Genomic DNA, 20,279 nt, shown 5'->3' with positions numbered 1-20,279 from the left:
ACATTGTACTCTCCAGTTTCCAATTCCGCACAGTTTTTATCTGTGTGATACCATGTCTCTGATATCTACCTTTGATGTCTTGAACAGCGCTTCATTTCATCAAATTTATTTACTGTACTCCTAGAATTGGTGTACATGTAAGTATACATGCACCTGTTCTTACTCTTAGTTACCCTAAACAGCCTGTGTATTTACTTGTTCCATGCTGACTTGCAGCAGTTCTTGAAATCCCCAGCAACTTGCTCTTTAGGCTGCTGCTCATTCCAATAGAAGCAGTGCAAGAATCACTTTCGCCTCTGCCTGCAGCTACTGTTAATCTTTTAGTCTTTAATCTTATAATGGGGGATTTTAACTTCCCAGATATTGACTGGAACTTGTGGGTTGGGCACTCACACACTAGTCAGACTTTTGTGGATTTATTGGATGATTGTTTTCTGCAGCAGCATGTTCGAGAGGCAACCAGAGAAAGTAATACTCTTGATCTGGTTATCAGCAGTGATCATTCATGTATTAGGAATTTGCAGATAAAAGAACCACTAGGTGGCAGTGATCACAGTGTACTGACGTGGGATTTACTTACAGATTTAACTACTATCAGGGGTAAAGGAAAGGGTTTTTGCTTCATAAAGGCGAGTACAGTGGTCTCCGACAGTTTTTAAATTCTGTACAGTGGGATCAACTGACGATGTTACCAACAGTAAATTCTAAGTGGGAAGCATTCAAGGAATTAATCGTGGAAGTTACTAAAAGGTTCATACCTATTAAGAAATATTGTTCAAGGTTTAGGCCTAAATGGTTGTCAAATGAACTAATGAGACTCGTAACAGAGAAGAAAAATGCACGGGATGCATATAAATTATCAAGCAACTCAGAAGCCTTGGCAGATATAAGTTAATCAGTAATCAGGTCACAAAGGAGGTTCGGCAGGCGAAGGCAGATTACGAGAAATCCTTGGCAAAAGATGCTAAGAAAAACAGCAAGGATTTCTTTACTTATATAAACTCTAAAAGGAAGGGGATGAATCCGATTGGTCCACTTGACATCGATGGTTCGACTGTTTATGATCCTGCTCAGATAGCAAACAAACTGAATGAGTATTTTGCATCTACATTCACACATGAGGAATTATTAAGGTTTGAAAATGGCAGAAGGTTATCAAATTGTAGCAGGATACTTAATGATTTTGTAATACCTGAAAGCAAAGTGGAGGAGAAATTGTTGAAGTTAAACATAAGAAAAGCACCTGGGGTGGATGGGATCTATCCAGTTATATTAAAGGAGGTGGCAAAGCAACTAAGCAAACCCTTAGCCATAATTATGAGAGCATCCTTGGACTCAGGGAAGGTTCCCACTGACTGGAGATGTGCAAATGTATCCCCAATTCACAAAGGGGGATCGAAGGGACACGAGTAATTACAGACCAGTTAGTTTAACTTCTGTTCCGGGTAAAATAATGGAGTCGCTGGTTAAAGATGCATTGCAGGATCATCTAGACAAGACTGCAGCAATAATTCAGACACAGCATGGGTTTGTTAAGGGAAAGTCTTGTCTGACAAATTTGATAGGATATTATGATGTGGTTACAAAGGAACTGGATGCGAAAAATAATTTTGATATCATATATTTGGATTTCGGGAAAGCTTTTGACACTGTTGCGCATGGAAGACTATTGTACAAATTGGAGCAGAATGGTATTAAGGCTAAGTTGCTACAATGGATAAAAGGATGGTTAAGTGCTAGAAGACAGAGGGTGGTAATCAATGGGTGCTGCTCTTCTTGAACTAATGTTATTAGTGGAGTCCCACAGAGTTCGGTGTTAGGTCCACTGTTGTTTTGTATATTTATCAATGATATTGATGAAGGTATATCAGGCTTAATGTCGAAGTTTGCAGATGATACAAAGGTTGGTAGGGTTGTTAATGACAGTAATGGCAGTGTGCTACTGCAACAGGATCTAGATAATTTGGGCAGATGGGCTAAGAAGTGGCAACTGAACCTTGACAAATGCAAAGTACTACATATGGGTAGAAGTAACCCCAGAGAAACGTACCAACTGTGTGGTACTACACTTAAGGTGGTAGAAAATGAAAAAGACCTGGGAGTCATTGTGCAGTCATATATGAAGTTTTCTGAGCAATGCAGACAGGCTGCCAGGCCAGGTCATGGGGTTTTGTCAATGATATATAGGAATTTTGCTAGCAGGGAAAAGGAGGTGATTATCCCTCTGTATAAGGCAATGGTCAGGCCACGGCTTGAGTACTGCGTACAGGTCTGGAGGCCTCATTTTAGGAAGGATGTAGATTTACTTGAGCGTGTACAGAGAAGGGCAACAAGATTGGTGAGGGGAATGAAGGGATCCTCTTACCAAGAGAGGCTTAAGTTCTGCAAATTGCAGTGGCTGGAGACTAGGCACCTGCGCGGTGATCTGATTGAGGTATATAAGGCCTTGAATGGGTTGAGCACGCTGAATTCTGATGGGATCCTTCCACTTGTTCAGATTACGAATCTAAGGGGGCATAAATTCAACTTAAGAAAAGACAGATGTAGAATAGATGTGCGGAAATTTGCCTTTAGCCAGCGGGTGGTTAATTGCTGGAACAAACTTCCATCTGTCGTTGTGGAAGTTGATAGGTTGAATAAATTTAAGGAGGAACTGGACAGGCATTTGGAGGGAATGGTGTGTTTTTTTTTTTTTTTTTTTTTTTGGCTGATGCTGCATAAGCTCATACATTTGCTTTCTTGCATCACATGCCACTACTACTACTAGTCTGTGAATCCTCGATAGCATCCGCAAATATTCTTGCACACCTTCTATTTAAGTGTATCCCATTCCCCGTAGAAGCAATCCCTCCTGTTAGCAAGCTGAAAAAAATTCTACCCCATGAGCCTTGCACAATCTCTCCAGGGCTGAATTGATTGACAAGACTTTCATCATATACTCCCTCCTTTCGTGTCTGGGCAGAATTTCAGACACTTTCAAATTTAACCCTAACTCACACCTTATTTTCAATGTTGACCTGTACTTGTGAGGGAAAAAAAGTAAGTCAGAGTTAGGGTTAAATTTGAAAGTGTCTGCTGAGACATGATATTGAGTTTTTTCTCATTATTAAAATCAGATTATTGGAGCTCATTAATGTGCTGAAATTTACTTAAGGGACCCTCCAGAATGCCTCAGTCTTAGGGTGTTTATCCCCCCCCTTCTCACTGTTTTGAAATAGTAAAATGACTTCTATTGCCACTACTGATAACATGCACCATCTGTTTACCGAGAATGCAGAGAGAAACTGCGGTAGCAGGAAACAAGTTTGTCCAGTAAATTTCCCGAAGTTTTCCATGGTTCTCATGTTGGCTTTCTTTACCTTCGCTGTGTAATCTTTAAAAATGTGATATTTTCATAAAACTGTGGAAAGAAAGATTTTGTTTTTGTAACTGTCTAACCACACTTTCTCAGTAAATATATCTTTTAATTTTTAACATTTTTCTTTTTTTTTATTTAGTGTTATCACCGAAAGCAACAGAACTTTAAATCTGTAGCTACTGTTGTATCAGTTAGTATCCCAGTTGATGGCAGATTTTGCATTTTCCTATTCCTCACTAGTTGCATGTAACTAGTAGTAGAATTGTAGGCCTTTAATTATGATAAATAAGTAGCTCGAAAGTATTAATCACTACCGATTAATATGTAGCTTACAATATATATATATATATATTTTTTTGTTTTTAGCTATATTCGGTGCCTCTGTAGCCAGGTGGGCAGGAGCAGCAGTGCATAGCACACGCTTCTTGATTAGACCGGGATTCGAGCCCGTGCCCACCAAATACCGAGGATGTGGAAAGGTCAGGGAATGACCACCGTATATCCCCGGAGCAATATGGCCTTGGTTGCTTATGCTCCTAAAAACCAAATAACAAACGTTTTTAGCTAATAAATTTTATTTTGATAAGATTATCAAAGATTAATTGCATTGCAGTTAATCTTTGATAAGATTAACTGCAATGCAGTGGTATATCTTAACATATGACTTGATAGTGTAAGGTATAACATAAACTTAATAGTGTAATACCATTGCATTTTGGAATGTATCAACTTAGTGTGGCATTGTCACTTAATTAATTAAATTGTATTTAAAGAGAAATCATGCCACAGACTAGATCAGCAAAGCAACAGGCACAAAGTAGTGGGAATGCTATGACTCAAGGGGGAACCGAAGGGGGCAATTCTCCTACAAATCATGATCTAACAAATTGTGCAATTTTTGGGCCTTTCTGTAACGGGATGTGATACAGCCAAGGGGGATGTATTTATGTGTTTGGTGCAGAGAGTGTGAAGAAATTAGGTGCTGGGAATTTGAGAGCTTGAAGAGTAGGTTGATGCCCTTGAATGAATTAAAATGGAGCCCATTAAGCTTTCAGCTGCCCAACTCAAAGCCAGAGCTCACATTTGTGCATCAGGCAATACAGTGGCAATCCCCAAGGCAGAATGCACTGGTAGTTATTTTTAGTGAATAATTGGCAAGGAAATGGGAAGTATGCCATGCAAGAAGGATAGGTGGAATAGAACCAGGGTATGTCTGCCAGAGGCAAAGGTAGATGACATTAGTAGAGAAGTGGAGAAGGTCATACTTGGAAGAATGTCTGTGATTAGTCTCACTTTGCCAAGATTGGCTTTTCTCATTTGCAGCTGGTGTTTTCAAAAGGCAGATTGTTTCAACATGTAAGTTTTTTCATTTAATCCTGTTATTCGCAACTCACATCTGATCATTGTCATAGTAGAGACAGTATTGACTTACTGCAATTTGTGGTGGCTTTGTTATTACACAGTTTTAGCATTTAATTGTAGTCTTCACTTGTCATTGTCTCCCCCCCCCCAAAAAAAAAAAAAAAAACTGGAGAAGTTCAATTCTCTTGGTTGCTCAGGAATATCCAGACCTGTTTCTATTACTTAAAAAGAATAAAGGAACTTAGATAATTCAAAATATTGGTTATTCTGGTTTTTTTTTTTCCTGTTCTTTGAATATGAAATTCAAATGATTTTACTAGATATGAAATCTAGTAAAAAAAAATTATTTATAATTTTAAATTTAGTACAGTCAGTTCTGCTATAACCACAGTACATGTGTTCCAAAGAATCTCCGTGTTATGATATTTCGCGCATTAAAAACAACAGGGCTTATAGGAAAAATAGGGATGGGGCAGAGCACTCCAAAAAATATTCAGTCTGGTAAGAAAAACACTAAAAAAAGTTAGAAACCCAATAAAATTGCTAACACAGGTTTAAACATCTTAAATTTCTAATAAATAAACAAATAAATATTACAGTAAATACTTTATTATATAGTAAATACACAAATATTACACTTTACCTTGAAAAGGTATGAAGTTTGCTTGATTGATATTTCTGTTCACTTGACATTTCCTTCTTTTTTTTTTTTTTTTTTTTTTTTTTATTGTAAAATTTAAAACAGTAAAAAAGATAAGTAATCAATCATGACAAACACAGGACGCACAAATTGCACAAGTGAGACAAGTTTATGAAGTTAAAAAAATAGAAATGAAGAGAAGATATCTGAAAATTTATTTGTTTTTTATTAGTAAATTAATAAGAGGAGTTTACCTCAATATAGTACGTGGAACACTTCCGTATGATACCCTCCAGAAATTAAAACGGAAAAAACGAAAAAATCGACAACTTACCGGTACATTAAAGTAAAATATAAATAATTAAAGTAAAATATAAATAATTAAATAATCAATTTAACACAATTCAAAATCAATTCAAAACAATTAAAATTCAAATTAACGCAATTAAAAGAATCTAACGAAAATATTCAAAACGATTTTCAAAAATCGTTTTGAAAATTGCATTTGAAAATTGCAATTGTTTTGAAAATTAATGAATACAGATGTAAACACCCAAGAATATTTTCCACAATTGTCCAGTTATTCATAAAAAAACAAACTTTATTCTATATATTTATCTTTTTTAATGCATTGCATACAATGTGCCCAGGGGTGAAAGCCCCTCTCCCTCAATTTAGAAAACAATAAAAATTAATAAAAGAACTCAAAGTTTAGTAAAATCTAATATCACTAAATATTTATTTCTGAAGAAAATAAATATATGGGGAGAGTAGTGTGTTTAGTGTCAAACGGCACCAGGGGTTCCCCCATCTCCACGTAGTATACATTGTGGGTGTGGAACAAAACACTGTCAATGCCAGAGGTTTAAAAGTTTATGGGTTTTGTATATGTGTAGTGTCGTGTACCGTTGTTCCTCTTGTCATTTAGCCGCTGGGCCCCTAATGGGTTCCAACGTTGTCCACATTCCGCCCCGTGGAGGCAGACCAGGTACACCAGTATTATAGTTATTTACTCTGGCAGGTCCTGCCACCTAATTTCCTGAGATTTCAGTGGCTTTAGGTTTTAGGACCTTAAAAAAAAAAAAAGAATGCTACAGATAGGGGTCAGCCAAAAGGATTACTGTTTATGCAACTGATGTTGTTATTAAGTTTTTGGGTGTAGGGCTCATGCAATTTAGAGGGTTTCAGATGCTGGTTGAAGGCTGGGGGGGAAAAGACAGAGATAAGGGGTCCATAGAGAAGATGACCCCCAAATCAGTGGAGCAGGCCCATGCCCCACCAGAGGGAAAAGAGGGATGGCGAGGGGGCAAGCGACCAGGGATAACCTCCCCCCTGATTGGGTGGTGGAGAAAAAGAACCATGCACGGGAGTGTGGCAAAGAGAGCTTAATGGCAGCAGCTGAGCTGTGCTTTGGAGTGTTACAGCTGGGACGAAGGTCCCATCCCATCTTGTCTTCTTCTTCAGAGTCTGGCAAGGCTGTCACACTTGGGACTGTACGTAATGTGTCCCGCCCGGTGTATACTTGTCACTACGAGTTCGGAGCTTTCAGGTCTGGTCGTCAAGTGTGTGGTTATCACTAGACTGTGTCAGTAGTACGGGTCTCACCGCGGATTTGTCCCTTTTGTTAAGTCAAAATTAGAGATGTATGTTCACTGCAGTCTGTCTTGGGGGCGGTTTCAGGTATTCGGTCCATTTGGTCACTGGGTCAACAGAGCTGCATAATATCACAATTTGTAAAGATTCTAAATCAGGAAGGTCCAAAACAGTGTTGTCATTCATGGAACAGAGGTCCCATCCCATTAACGATGGTAGTCGTTGACAGTCCAGCTTGAATTTGGGCAAGACGAGTTAATCAGGTGTACATTCGTTCCAGTGGTAGGGATCTTCTTGTGAAGAGCTCCTGGCAGTATTGCGAAAAGGCCTTGTACTCTCTGTTGCTGTCCAACAAGTAATGCTCCTGAAGTTTTAGATTGAAGTTAATTCTGGTAATCAGAATGCAGCGACGGTCCTCATACAAAGGGCAGTCATACATTAGGTGAGACCAACTCTCCAGCTCTCCACAATGGCAGAGGGGATCATCAGTAATTCCAAGACTTGAGAGTTTGGCTCTGATGGATCCGTGACCTTTTTAGCATGAAAGTTGTGTACAGGCCGGGAGAGAACCATGAAAGAGACTTGGGATATACCTTGTTGATATATGGAATAAATTTCCTAGTGATTATCTCCTTTAGTAGAGTTAGCCCATCTATCTTGCCATATCTGCTGTAAATGGAGGCTAAGGCACTTCTTTTCAGCAATCAAGTTGTTAGTATGATCAATGGTGCGGTCCATGAACGTCACCAATGTGCCTTTTTATAGTTGGTAGAGGAGCCCGCAACGTATGACCTCCAGGTCCAAAGGAAGGGCACTTGCCAGCACATGGGTGCTGACAGTACGGCAGGCCCTGGTAATGGTGAGGAGGATAAATCTTTGAATAGTTTCGAGCTTCTTTCTGTTTACTGCTGTTTTTGCTCTCGGATACCATATCCCTGCAGCGTATGTAATCGCCAGTAGAAATACTGCTTTGTAGAACAGCGAGAGAGTGCGGCGGTTGAGGCCCCAATCCCGACGTGTGACTCTGGTGACCAAGGCAGTATAGTTCCTTAACTTTGTCTGCAGATGTTTCAAATGTGGGAGGAATGTAAGTCCTGAGACCAGGATTATTCCTAGATATTTCAGTTCAGTAGTGAAACATTTGTGGTCTCGTTTATCTTGATTTGTGGATGTCTTCTGAGGGGCCCTTTCAGTAAGATGGAATTAGTCTTCATTAAAGAGATTTGAAGATTATGATCCCTTGCCCAGTTTTGTAATATCAAGAGAGCCTGATTTGCAGAATTTTCTAGCTGCGCTCTGCAGTCTGCAGACACGGCTAGGATCAGATCATCTGCATAGGCCTGGGAGATAACTTCATTCAGGTTAGTGTTGAGGAAATCATCAAGTACAACATTCCAAAGGAGCGGCCCCAGCACTGAGCCCTGGGGACAACCCCCTGTAAACCTGGCGTTTGACTCTGCAGTATGGTGCATTGACAATTATTTCTCTGGCTGTGAGGTAGCTTCTTATGGTGTTATAAAGGTTTCCGGGAAGAATATATGGGGATGGCAACTACTCTAACTCATACTGCCCATAATATAGAAATAAATGCTAAAACACTGCTTAATAAATTAGTAAGAGCCACCTTCCTTGCCAGTCACAATTATAAAAGACCAAAGGTAATGTATTATGAATATAAAAACAGATTGATTAGTGATAAGCTGATCAGTGGTATGTCCCAGTACTAGCAGCAAACTATGCATATAGTTTTAAAAAAAAAAAAAAAAAAATTGCAGGGTTACCAAATGCCATTGAGATGATTTGTGTGATAATATGATCCAGTAGTGTTTGTTACTTTAAAATATTTTTTAAAGTGAAATATTTTAAAACTAAATATTCAATACATTCATAGCAGAAGCTGTGTGATCTTATGAATAAATTTGTTAGCCATCTGACTTTTTGCCATGAATTGCTAACGCCAAAGTGTGTTTCTTTATGACAGTGTGGCCAATTTGTGGCTTGCCCAGCTCATGTTATCGGCATTCCCCAACGAAATTATACACCCAATTTGAAAAATCTGAAATGAATCTAAACATACACAGTTTGAATTCCACTTTTGTTGACAAAAACTATGGTTCTGGCTTCAGTGTGACTGGAGCCTACAGTATATACTGCCTATTAGTATTAGCTTAGTGCAGGTAAATAGCATTAGCATTAGTAGAGGCATATGATGCAAGAAAGCAAGCTTATTCAGCATCAGCCAAAAAAAAAAAACAAAAAAAAAAAACACACCACTCCCATTTCACCCCTCCGTTCGCTCGAAATACCTGTCCAGTTGAGCCTTACATTTGTTTAGGCTATCAACTTCAAATAGGGTTGTTGGTGAGCTCCTCATGAATGATATCAATCCTGCACGGATGAATGTTTATTTGTTAACCATTATTAAATTTGTTTCATGGAACTAAATTACTAAGGTTGTGTTAGAATTGTTGGGAGGATTATTGGTTCCAGTTGCATCTGAATCCACTGTATTTAATATATACAGTGGAACTTCTCTATTACGAACTTCTATTTAACGAATTTCTCTATATTACGAATTTTTTCACAAAACATTGCACCTTGAAACGAAATTACATGTAAAATTAACCCCATATAGCGAAGTGTTAGTCTCTCTATAACGAATTTTTAAAAATATACGACCTCCTTCCCTCCGAAATTACGCATTAGCATCTGGAATTAATCATTCTTTTAGTGAATACTTGTGGTCATTGACGCCCGTAGGAAAGTCTTTGTTTCATTTTTGTTACAGTTATAAAACCAAATGGGTTTTCTTAAAAGTGGTCATAAACTTTACAATAAATAGGATAGATTTGTAAATTGATGTTGGCTCAGGGGAAAACGAAATTCGCTGCGGTAAGCCTTTAGCGTGCTGTGGCGGCAATACATAGAATGATGCCATAGTCGATTTTTAGTAACGAACGCCTACTGAGTGACATTCGCTTCTCACCTCAACCGTACCATGTGACCATCCTGTCAATCATTATATGATATGTCCGTTCTCATCTAACTGGACTCCTAGTAGATGGTTTTCATGAAAAAAAAATTTTTTTTTTATTTAGTTCTTTTAGAACAATTTGTCATCAATCACATAGGCTATATGCTCTTGTATTTTTTTTTTTTTTTGAAAAGTAACATACAGCGTACATTAACCGTAAATTTTATATATGAATGAAAGTCGTATATTTCTTCAAAGTGATTGATAAGAAAAGTCACGTGATACTGTTGAATTGGCAAGCAAACGTCATTGAGTAGGCGGTACCTGTACTAACAATTCACTATATGGCAAGAGCTACAGTCCAGTGATTTTTACATTTGGGGAAAAAATGTCGAAGAGAAAATGTTTAAGTATTAATGATAAAGTAAAGATTCTTCATGATATTGACCAGGGTTTTAAGAAAAAAGATATTGCGGAGAAATATGGCATACCTGCAAGCAGCTTATCTATGATTTTAAAAAATCGAGAATCAATTTTAAATGCAATTGAAGGAGCAGCAGACAAGAAGCGAATTAAGTTGTGTATATACGAAGATGTTGATAAAGCTGTTCTAAAATGGGTGCAAATGATACGTGAAAAGAATATACCAATATCGGGTCCAATAATTAAGCAACAAGCTCTGAAATTTGCACAGTCCCTGGGACATACAGAATTTAATGCGAGCACTGGGTGGCTAGATAAATTTAAGAAGCGCCACAGAATTGTGGAAAAGGTTATTTGTGGAGAAAGTGTTAATGTAAGTGAAGAAGATTGCAACAGTTGGAGGAACAATACTTTAAAGAAGATTTTGGAAGAATATGAACCTAAGGATGTTTTTAATGCTGACGGAATGGGTTTATTCTTTAAATGTTTACCGAATAGAACTCTTGCTTTTAAAGATGATAAATGTTTTGGCGGAAAACAAAGCAAAGAAAGAATCACTGTGCTAGTTGGAGCAAATATGACAGGAAGTGAAAAATTAAGACTTTTAGTAATCGGAAAATCAAAAAACCCAAGATGTTTTAGAGGCACAAAATCTTTGGAAGTTGACTACACCTTTAATAAAAAAGCATGGTTGACCAGTGATATCTTTGAAGACTGGATATTAAAACTAGACAAGCGTATAACAAAAGAAAAAAGGAAAATCGTGTTGGTAACTGACAACTGTCCAGCACATCCTGCCAGTATTTCTGCCAAACTTAAAAGTGTGAAGTTATTGTTTTTACCACCAAACGTGACGTCAAAACTCCAGCCAATGGACCAAGGCATAATTAAAAATTTTAAATTTCATTATCGAAAGAGAATAATAATGAAGATTGTCAATGCGTTATCAGAAAATAGAAACTTGGAAGTTACAATTAACCTTAGAGATTGCATCTCTGAACTGGCAAAAGTTTGGACAAACGATGTCACTGAATACACTATTCAAAATTGTTTTTCGAAAGCGGGATTTGCATTGAATGCAGAAGTCGAACATCAACTGGATGAACAAGATGAACTGCCCCTTTCACAACTGAAAAACTTTTGGAAAATATTAGAATCGTCCGGAAACATCGAAAATGAAATAACACTGGATAATTATGTTTATGTAGATCAAGACCTGACTACAACAGAACATCCAAATGAAGATGAAATACTGCTGAACAGTGTTAGACACGACCATGATCACGAAGAAATTAACGATGACGCTGAAGACACATCAGAACAACCCGTAGAAAAGCCAACTCGTGAAGAAATGATTAACGCTTTTAAAACGGTTCGTATGGGTCTACAGTTTTGTGAAAATGTTCCCGATAATGTTTTTAATGCTCTGAACAAATGTGAGGTTTTCTTTGAGAATCAGACAATTTTTTAATTGTACTGTGCAAACGAAAATTACGGATTTTTTTTTAATTTGTGATACTTACTGGCGAAAATTGTGTAAGCGTAATTTAAATAAGTGTTTTTGAAATAAAATACATTAAAAATAAATGTAGATTCATTTTCATTTTCTAATTAAATAACAATTTCTAATAAAAAAGATATTCTCTGTATAACGAAATTTCTCTATAACGAATTTTTTCGCTGGATTTATAGAATTCGTTATAGGGAAGTTCGACTGTAATTGTATCCACCTCTGTATCCACTGTATAAATATATCTGTATTTAATTTGTTTGTCCTTTTATTTTTTTATTTTTAAAATTTATTTCCAAATCAAGTAACCTTCAGAAGTGCTAGCTGCAGAGAAGGCAAGGCTTCATCTCAGTTAGTTTTCATGTATGGAATTTTGATGCTTTAATAGGTTTCATTGCAGTAGTGAAGCAGTCTTGCCCTGCTCTGTTTCAGCCCATCCAAAAGGTGTTCTGTGGCTTTCAGCATCAATGAATCTGGATGGTCAGATTAATTGTGTACAGCCTTGTATTCCTTAAATGATGTGCATACAAGCCTGGCTTTATGGATTAGTGCACAGTGGTGCTAGAATTTGGAGGGCTCTGAACATTATGTAGTGTGGCTCATTGCTCCATAGGATCTCTTTCTATTACACTAGAGTAGATACAATAGGTAATGTATCATTCCAAACAATATTTGCCATTTATTGCTGCCAAGTAGGGCTTTGTGAACTGTAGCTCTCCCATGAAAACTAAGTGCATGGTATCATGTGGACACCGAATGCACTTAGGTAGATTCCTGTTGACATCTGTAACTGCAATGTCAGGAGCTCTGAAATCTGATTCCTGTCAGGTTTCGTCCTTCTGTCTTTTCATATTGTCAGCTGCTGTAGACTTTGCAAGACTCAAACTGGTTTGCTGCAGCACATGAACACTGACAAATTACTGATAAAGGGCTAACATTTGAACCAATGTTTGTACTTTTTTTTTTTTTTTTTTCATATCTTCCCTGAATATCTGAAACTTACCACATTAACTACCTTTGGTAGGGTATCTAAATACTTTTGAAAATACAGCTCATTTAATACCTTAATTTTCTATTAATGGAGTGTAATGGTATAGCAGTGCGTCAGTAAACTGGAACAGTTATTTATTTTAAATCTTATAGACTTATGAATGCCCACGGAATATTGATTTTTAATTGATTTTTTGTCTTATGACATTATTATTTAACAGTACATGCTTTGCATTTTTATATTATAAAAGACATAATAAACTGATAGATAAATATCATTCAATAAGAATGTTTTTATTATTACAGAACCCTGATGATCCGTATGCAAAGGAAAAATTCCAGGAGTTGCACAATGCTATGAAATTATTGATTGAAGGGGATGAGGATTATTCAGATTTGGAGAATGAAGATGACATAATTAATGTTGAAGAAGTAAGTAATATTTAATTTTACTTTCTCTATTAGTAATTTTCTTAGTTATATGAATGTAACTTTCATTAAGCTTGAATTACAAAGGGAACAGTTTGTGGTCATTAGGCATTATATTCATTTTTCGTGGGGTTGAATAAAGTGCCATTTTGGGAAACAACATAATTTCAGATTTCTGAAGACTTACATCAGTCCATAAAACTTAATGATTTATGATGGCAAAACTTTAATCTGTCAGGAATAGTGTGGAATTCTGTGAAGTGACTTGTTACAGAATTCCACACTTCAAAATGTTAAAATGCTTTTATCACAGGCAGTTATGGATACTTTTGTATTGTTTTTTTTTTTATTTTTAAACTGGTTAAGACAATTTTTTTAATGGCAGTATCCTTTTTAATTTTGTAATCTAAGTGGTTGAAAATCTTGATTTTTTTTTTTTTTTTTTTTCCATATACACTGCCATTTAGAAGCTTATAACAGTGCAATGTGTGAGTATTTTCAATTGCTTTTTTTTTTTTTCCTGGTTATTCACTATTTAAAATATAAATTATATGTTCATAAGTTATAATAGCTAATTTTTTAGAGTCACTTTAACCCATTAGTATTTTGTACACCGAAAAACAGAAAAACTTAAATATTTAAAAATCTGTTGGAATTAATCAGTGAATTTTAATATTGCACCAGTACAGTAATCACTTTTGATCTGCGTCATTAATTTTTAAGTAGAAGTATACCCATAAAATAAAAAAAAATCTTTATGGCATCATGTTTATTAAGAAGTGCCCTTTCCTGTTGTGTCTTGATTTCTGATTTTCTCTCCATTTGGCTATTTCAAGATACAGTTCCAAGTTAGCTGGGAAATTTTTAGGTAACAAGACTGATGTCAGAATTAAGAATAAAATTTTGAAGTTTCCCATTTTAGACTATTTCTTGCCTTTCTTTTCCCAAAAAATGTTTTGGGAAAAGAAAGTTGTTGGATTTGAATTTGGCATGCTTGCTACAGGGTAAAAACTGTATTTTTGAATTTTCCTAGTTTTTTTAATCACTTTCATAAAACAATATTTTTTTTAAGTAAAACTAGGAGACTTGACAGGCAAATCATGTCAAAATGGCAACTCAGCCATCATCAGAAGAGCAATTTGCTTGCAGAGCTGAGGAACAGTTAAGTTGCATATAAGTAAACTGTTTATGCAGTAGCATAGCATGTAGGACAGCAAATTATTTTTCATGTGAGTAAAACACTTGCTTAAAAGTAAAACACTTTCACACTTGCTTTCTAAAGGTTATTTGTGTGTTTGCCCTTCCAATATTTCTCGTTTTGTTGCTGCGCTGACTGAAATAAGATGCCGCGTGTTAAAGTTAGCATTAGCATTAGTAGAGGCATTTGATGCAAGAAAGCAAGCTTATGCAGCATCAGCCAAAAAAAAAAATAAAGTAAAATAAATAAATAAAAAATAACCACTTCCACTTCACCCCTCTGTTCGTTCGAAATACCTGTCCAGCTGAGCCTTAAACGTATTTAGGCTATCAACTTTAAAAAATTGGTATTCTGGGTTTGTTTGCTTTTGCTTGATAGATCTTTGTAAATTTCTTGGTGTGGAGCTAAACATTTTTGAAGCTCCCCTTTTTGAACTTTGTGCTCCTTTCAGTAGAAGGATCAGCATTCAAAAAAATAAGATTCTAATTGCTCGGCTAAATTTATGCCTTCCTGTATGCTTTTTAGTGTAAAATTTGGAACTTCAGAATTTTCAACTGTACTATCATCCTCTGATTTGATTTGGTTTACCTCCGATGCCATTTCCACCAAATCTGCTTCGCCAGCCTCTTTTTATACCTTTTTCTAATAATTCTCTCTTTTTTAATCTTTTTCTAATAATTCATGAATGTCTTTGGTAGTCATATCATCAAAACCTCCTACTGACTTTGCTACTATCTCACAGATTCCATTTTCTGCCAGTTTGACCGTATTTCTTGAATGAACTGACTGTGGCAATACATTTTTCCAGCACTCAGTTGATGGTTGGTTTTACTTTGAGTGATAAAGCAACGATTCCGATACAGTCCACAATTAAAATGTTTCAATGCCTTCATCACTTCAACAGATTTGGAATGAATTTTTTTCCAAATTCCATTGTAACAATTTTCTGATGTAATGAGTTTTAAAGGTAGATATAATATAATGCCTTGATCTAATGGCTGAAGTTGTATTAGGTGGTAGGAACATACTTCAATGTTTAGATGACTTAAACCTTTTGGATGGCCTGGCGCATTATCCAATAGTAGTAAAACTTTTTGAAATATAGATTTTTAAATAACAAAGAACACGGCATGCACAAGTTGCAACAAACATGATATGTACATTGAGACACGAGGTAATGAGTTTCTGAAAATTTATTTATATTTTTTATATGATTGAATATTTCATGGAAGGGGAAACACATTTCACCATGTTAACATGAAAACCCACGATTCCAGCTGTCGGAACAAATTCAATAAAATTGAGTTTATTACCTGTTTATAATTGATTTCACTAACAGAAAAGCCCAATAAAATGGAAAGTGCAAATTGTTTTTATTGTTTTATGGTAGTGACCTCCAGAAATGTGCTTTAGAAAAATATCACGAAGGTGATAACAACTAGCGAATCAACAGCAGGGATTCACAAAGAGGAATGGAAATGTTCAAGATTACATCTAACATAATAGCAGGGTTTTCCCAGCACAAAAGCTAAAAAATACTGTGTTATGCAAGGTTTCTGGCAGTTCTCTAACCATGTTAGAGCGAAACTGTGTTGAATAAGTACCATGTTTTGTGAGGATTGCCAGAATTTATCAACTGTGTTAGAGCAAAACCGTGCTGTAGAAGTACTGTGTTATATGGGGGTTGCCTGTGCTCACTTCACCTTTGATCTCCCTTTGTGATTAGGAAAGATGTTTGTATCTCTCTATTTGGACCTTCCCAGAATCCAAGGATACTGTTAAAATTGCACCCGTAAGGTTGCTTACCTTTTTTTCTGCTGCTTTCTCTCTTAAATTGTTTAAACATTTATTAAGATGTGTTGTTTTTACATTTTCTATTAAGTATTTTAATTGGTTTATTTTTTAGAATGACCTCTTTTATTACCTGCTAAGAGAACATCTCGTAGAAAGATGTAAGTAGACTTTTTTTGTATCAGTAGAATAACTTTAAGTAGAATAATAGTTAACTAAATTTTTTGTAATGCAATTTATTTGGGGGGCAAAATTTTTAATTACAACACATTAATCTTCTTATTCTTCTTCTGCTTAATAAATATGCTCCTTATGAAAAACAAAGCAGAATTATAAAGTGTGCAATCTGAATAGTCTTTATCCCTTTGCTAACAAGGTTCCTGAATGTATATGCAGTTGGTAGTGATGGACTGCATAAAATTAGTTTTTTTTTTTTTTTTTTGTGTGAAATTTTGATGTTTTGTAGAAATAAAAACTATAGGTAGTTCTCAACTTTACAAGTTAATTCATTCCTAGCACACACATAAAGCAGGAATTTATTTCCCACAGATTTAATGTTAAAAACAGGGGTTACGTTCTTAACAATGAAATTTGAACATAGTAACGTTAAATAAAGGTCAACAAAACAATAGTTTATACTTAAACAATGATTTCTTTATCCAAAGAAATGAAAACATAGCCTTTAAAATCAAGCAATGTGTACACCATATCCAAGAATTCCATTACTCCCCACAGCATGTCCCCCCCCATCATCTTTTCTTACTACTGAATATATCATGAATTGTCAAACTAATAGAACAACTTATCTTCAAAAAGATCTAAACCTCCCAAACAATTTCTCATTCATTTCACAAATATTCATGTTCTCACTTCTAATTTCAGTGATGTCCATTTCCACTTATAGTGTGCCAAATCCCATATACTTTTCCTGACAGAATCCCAGTTATCAAGTGATTTGACTGCTCATCTCAGTTGTTCGAATTATTCACTGTATGATTCCTTTCGCTTCGAAGATGGTACTTGTGCATATGGCCATTCTGATATTCCCTGTCAGAGACTTAGTAATTTGGAATCTTCTCTGAAAGTAAACTTGTTTCTTGTCCAAATGGTAGTCGAGCATTCTAGTCTCTTGCCAAAGCTAATGGCTGCAACTTTTACCCATCTCTATCAAAACCAGATGGTTCTATTGATGCATCATCCAAAGATAAAGCTGACCTGCTAGCATCCTATTTTCTTCCAACTTGTGTATTGATGATCTTGGTAAACCACCTCCCACGATTCCCAGTACACTCTGTTCAATGCCTCCTGTGTCAGAAGGATTTTGAACAATCTTGATATTAAGAAAGCTCCAGGTCCTGATGGTATTTCTCCATGTGTTCTTAAAACCTGTGCTCCTGAACTTACTCCTGTTCTATGTAGTAGTAGTAGTAGTAGTAGTGGCACTTGATGCAAGAAAGCAAGTGTAGGAGCTTATGCAGCATCAGCCAAAAAAAAAAAAAAAAAAAAATCACACCATACCCTCCAATTGCCTGTCCAGTTCCTCCTTAAATTTATTTAACCTATCAACTTCCACAACGACAGATGGAAGTTTGTTCCAGCAATTAACCACCCGCTGGCTAAAGGCAAATTTCCGCACATCTATTCTACATCTATCCTTTCTTAATTTGAACTTATGTCCCCGTAGGTTCGTATTCTGAACAAGTGGGAGGATCCCATCAGAATTCAGCGTGCTCAACCCATTCAAGGCCTTATAGACCTCAATCAGATCACCGCGCAGGTGCCTAGTCTCCAGCCACTGCAATTTGCAGAACTTAAGCCTCTCTTGGTAAGAGGATCCCTTCATTCCCCTCACCAATCGTGTTGCTCTTCTCTGTACACGCTCAAGCAAATCTACATCCTTCCTAAAATGAGGCCTCCAGACCTGTACGCAGTACTCAAGGCGTGGCCTGACCATTGCCTTATACAGAGGGACAATCACCTCCTTTTCCCTGCTAGCAAAATTCCTATATATCATTGACAAAACCCCATGACCTGCCCTAGCAGCCTGTCTACATTGCTCAGAAAACTTCATATCTGACTGCACAATTACTCCCAGGTCTTTTTCATTTTCTACCACCTTAAGTGTAGTACCACACAGTTGGTACGTTTCTCTGGGGTTACGTCTACCCATATGCAGTACTTTGCATTTGTCAAGGTTAAACTTCAGTTGCCACTTCTTAGCCCATCTGCCCAAATTATCTAGATCCTGTTGCAGTAGCACACTGCCATTACTGTCATTAACAACCCTGCCAACCTTCGTGTCATCTGCAAACTTCGAAATTAAGCCTGATATACCTTCATCAATATCATTGATAAATATACAAAACAACAGTGGACCAACACCGAACCCTGTGGGACTCCACTAATAACATTAGTCCACGAAGAGCAGCACCCATTGATTACCACCCTTTGTCTTCTCCCACTTAACCATCCTTTTATCCATTGTAGCAACTTACCGTTAATACCATTCTGCTCCAATTTGTACAGTAGTCTTCCATGCGCAACAGTGTCAAAAGCTTTCCTGAAATCCAAGTATATGATATCAAAATTATTTTTTGCATCCAGTTCCTTTGTGACCACATCATAATAACCAATCAAATTTGTCAGACAAGACTTTCCCTTAACAAACCCATGCTGTGTCTGAATTATTGCTGCAGTCTTGTCTAGATGATCCTGCAATGCATCTTTAACCAGTGACTCCATTATTTTACCCGGAACAGAAGTTAAACTAACTGGTCTGTAATTATTCGTGTCACCCTTCGAACCTCCTTTGTGAATTGGGGATACATTTGCACATCTCCAGTCCGTGGGAACCTCCCCTGAATCCAAGGATGCTCTCATAATTATGGCTAAGGGTTTGCTTAGTTGCTTTGCCGCCTCCTTTAATATAACTGGATAGATCCCATCCGCCCCAGGTGCCTTTCTTATGTTTAACTTCAACAATTTCTCCTCCACTTTGCTCTCAGTTATTACAAAATCATTAAGCACACTGCCACAATTTGATAACCTTCTTCCATTTTCAAACTGTAATGATTCCTCACGTGTGAATGTAGATGCAAAATACTCATTCAGTTTGTTTGCTATCTGAGCAGGATCATCAACAGTCGAACCATCGATGTCAAGTGGACCAATCATATTCAGCCCCTTCCTTTTAGAGTTTATATAAGTAAAGAAATCCTTGCTGTTTTTCTTAGCATCTTTTGCCAAAGATTTCTCGTAATCCGCCTTTGCCTGCCGAACCTCCTTTGTGACCTGATTACAGACTAGCTTATATCTGCTACAGGCTTCTGCGTCGCCTGATAATTTATATGCATCCCATGCATTTTTCTTCTCTGTCACGAGTCTCATTAGTTCATTTGATAACCATTTAGGCCTAAACCTTGAACAATATTTCTTCATCGGTATGAAAAGTCTAGTAGCTTCCACGATTAATTCCTTGAATGCTTCCCACTTAGAATTTACTGTTTGTAACATCGTCAGTCGATCCCACTGTACAGAATTTAAAAACTGTCTGAGACCACTGTACTCCCCTTTACGGAAGCAAAAACCCTTTCCTTTACCCCTGACGGTAGTTACCTCTTTGAGTAAATCCCACTTCAGCACACTGTGATCACTGCCACCTAGTGGTTCCTTTATCTGCAAATTCTTAATACACGAATGATTACTGCTGATAACCAGATCAAGAGTATTACTTTCTCTGGTTGCCTCTCGAACATGCTGCTGCAGAAAACAATCATCCAATAAATCCACAAAAGTCTGACTAGTGTGTGAGTGACCAACCCACAAGTTCCAGTCAATATCTGGGAAGATAAAATCCCCCATTATAAGACATTCTGATTTACTGGCCCACTCTATTTCTCTGTACAATTGTTCATTGTACTCATTCGAGACATTAGGCCTATAACACACTCCTACTCTTATTTTTGCTTTTGCAGTGTTATGTTATCTTCTTTAACTTTCTTATTCCACAGG

General features: G+C 36.7%; 1 protein-coding gene across 1 annotated transcript in view; it reads left to right on the top strand.

Moving 5' to 3' along the window:
* The window catches only part of LOC150080085 (uncharacterized), a 190,026-nt gene that overhangs the window by 51,321 nt on the left and 118,426 nt on the right, over positions 1–20,279 (top strand). The window contains exons 3-4 of the mRNA XM_090381665.1: positions 13,157–13,282; positions 16,384–16,429. Of these exons, the coding sequence (XP_090237791.1) occupies positions 13,157–13,282; positions 16,384–16,429 (172 nt within the window). The remainder of the gene's footprint in view (positions 1–13,156; positions 13,283–16,383; positions 16,430–20,279) is intronic.

The sequence above is a fragment of the Mastigoproctus giganteus genome, chromosome 9 (assembly GCF_048544385.1).
Source record: "Mastigoproctus giganteus isolate SK-2022 chromosome 9, ASM4854438v1, whole genome shotgun sequence".
In the NCBI taxonomy this organism is placed as follows: Eukaryota; Metazoa; Arthropoda; class Arachnida; order Uropygi; family Thelyphonidae; genus Mastigoproctus; species Mastigoproctus giganteus.
Note: the sequence above shows the minus strand (reverse complement) of the source record. Positions and strands in the feature narration are given on the sequence as shown.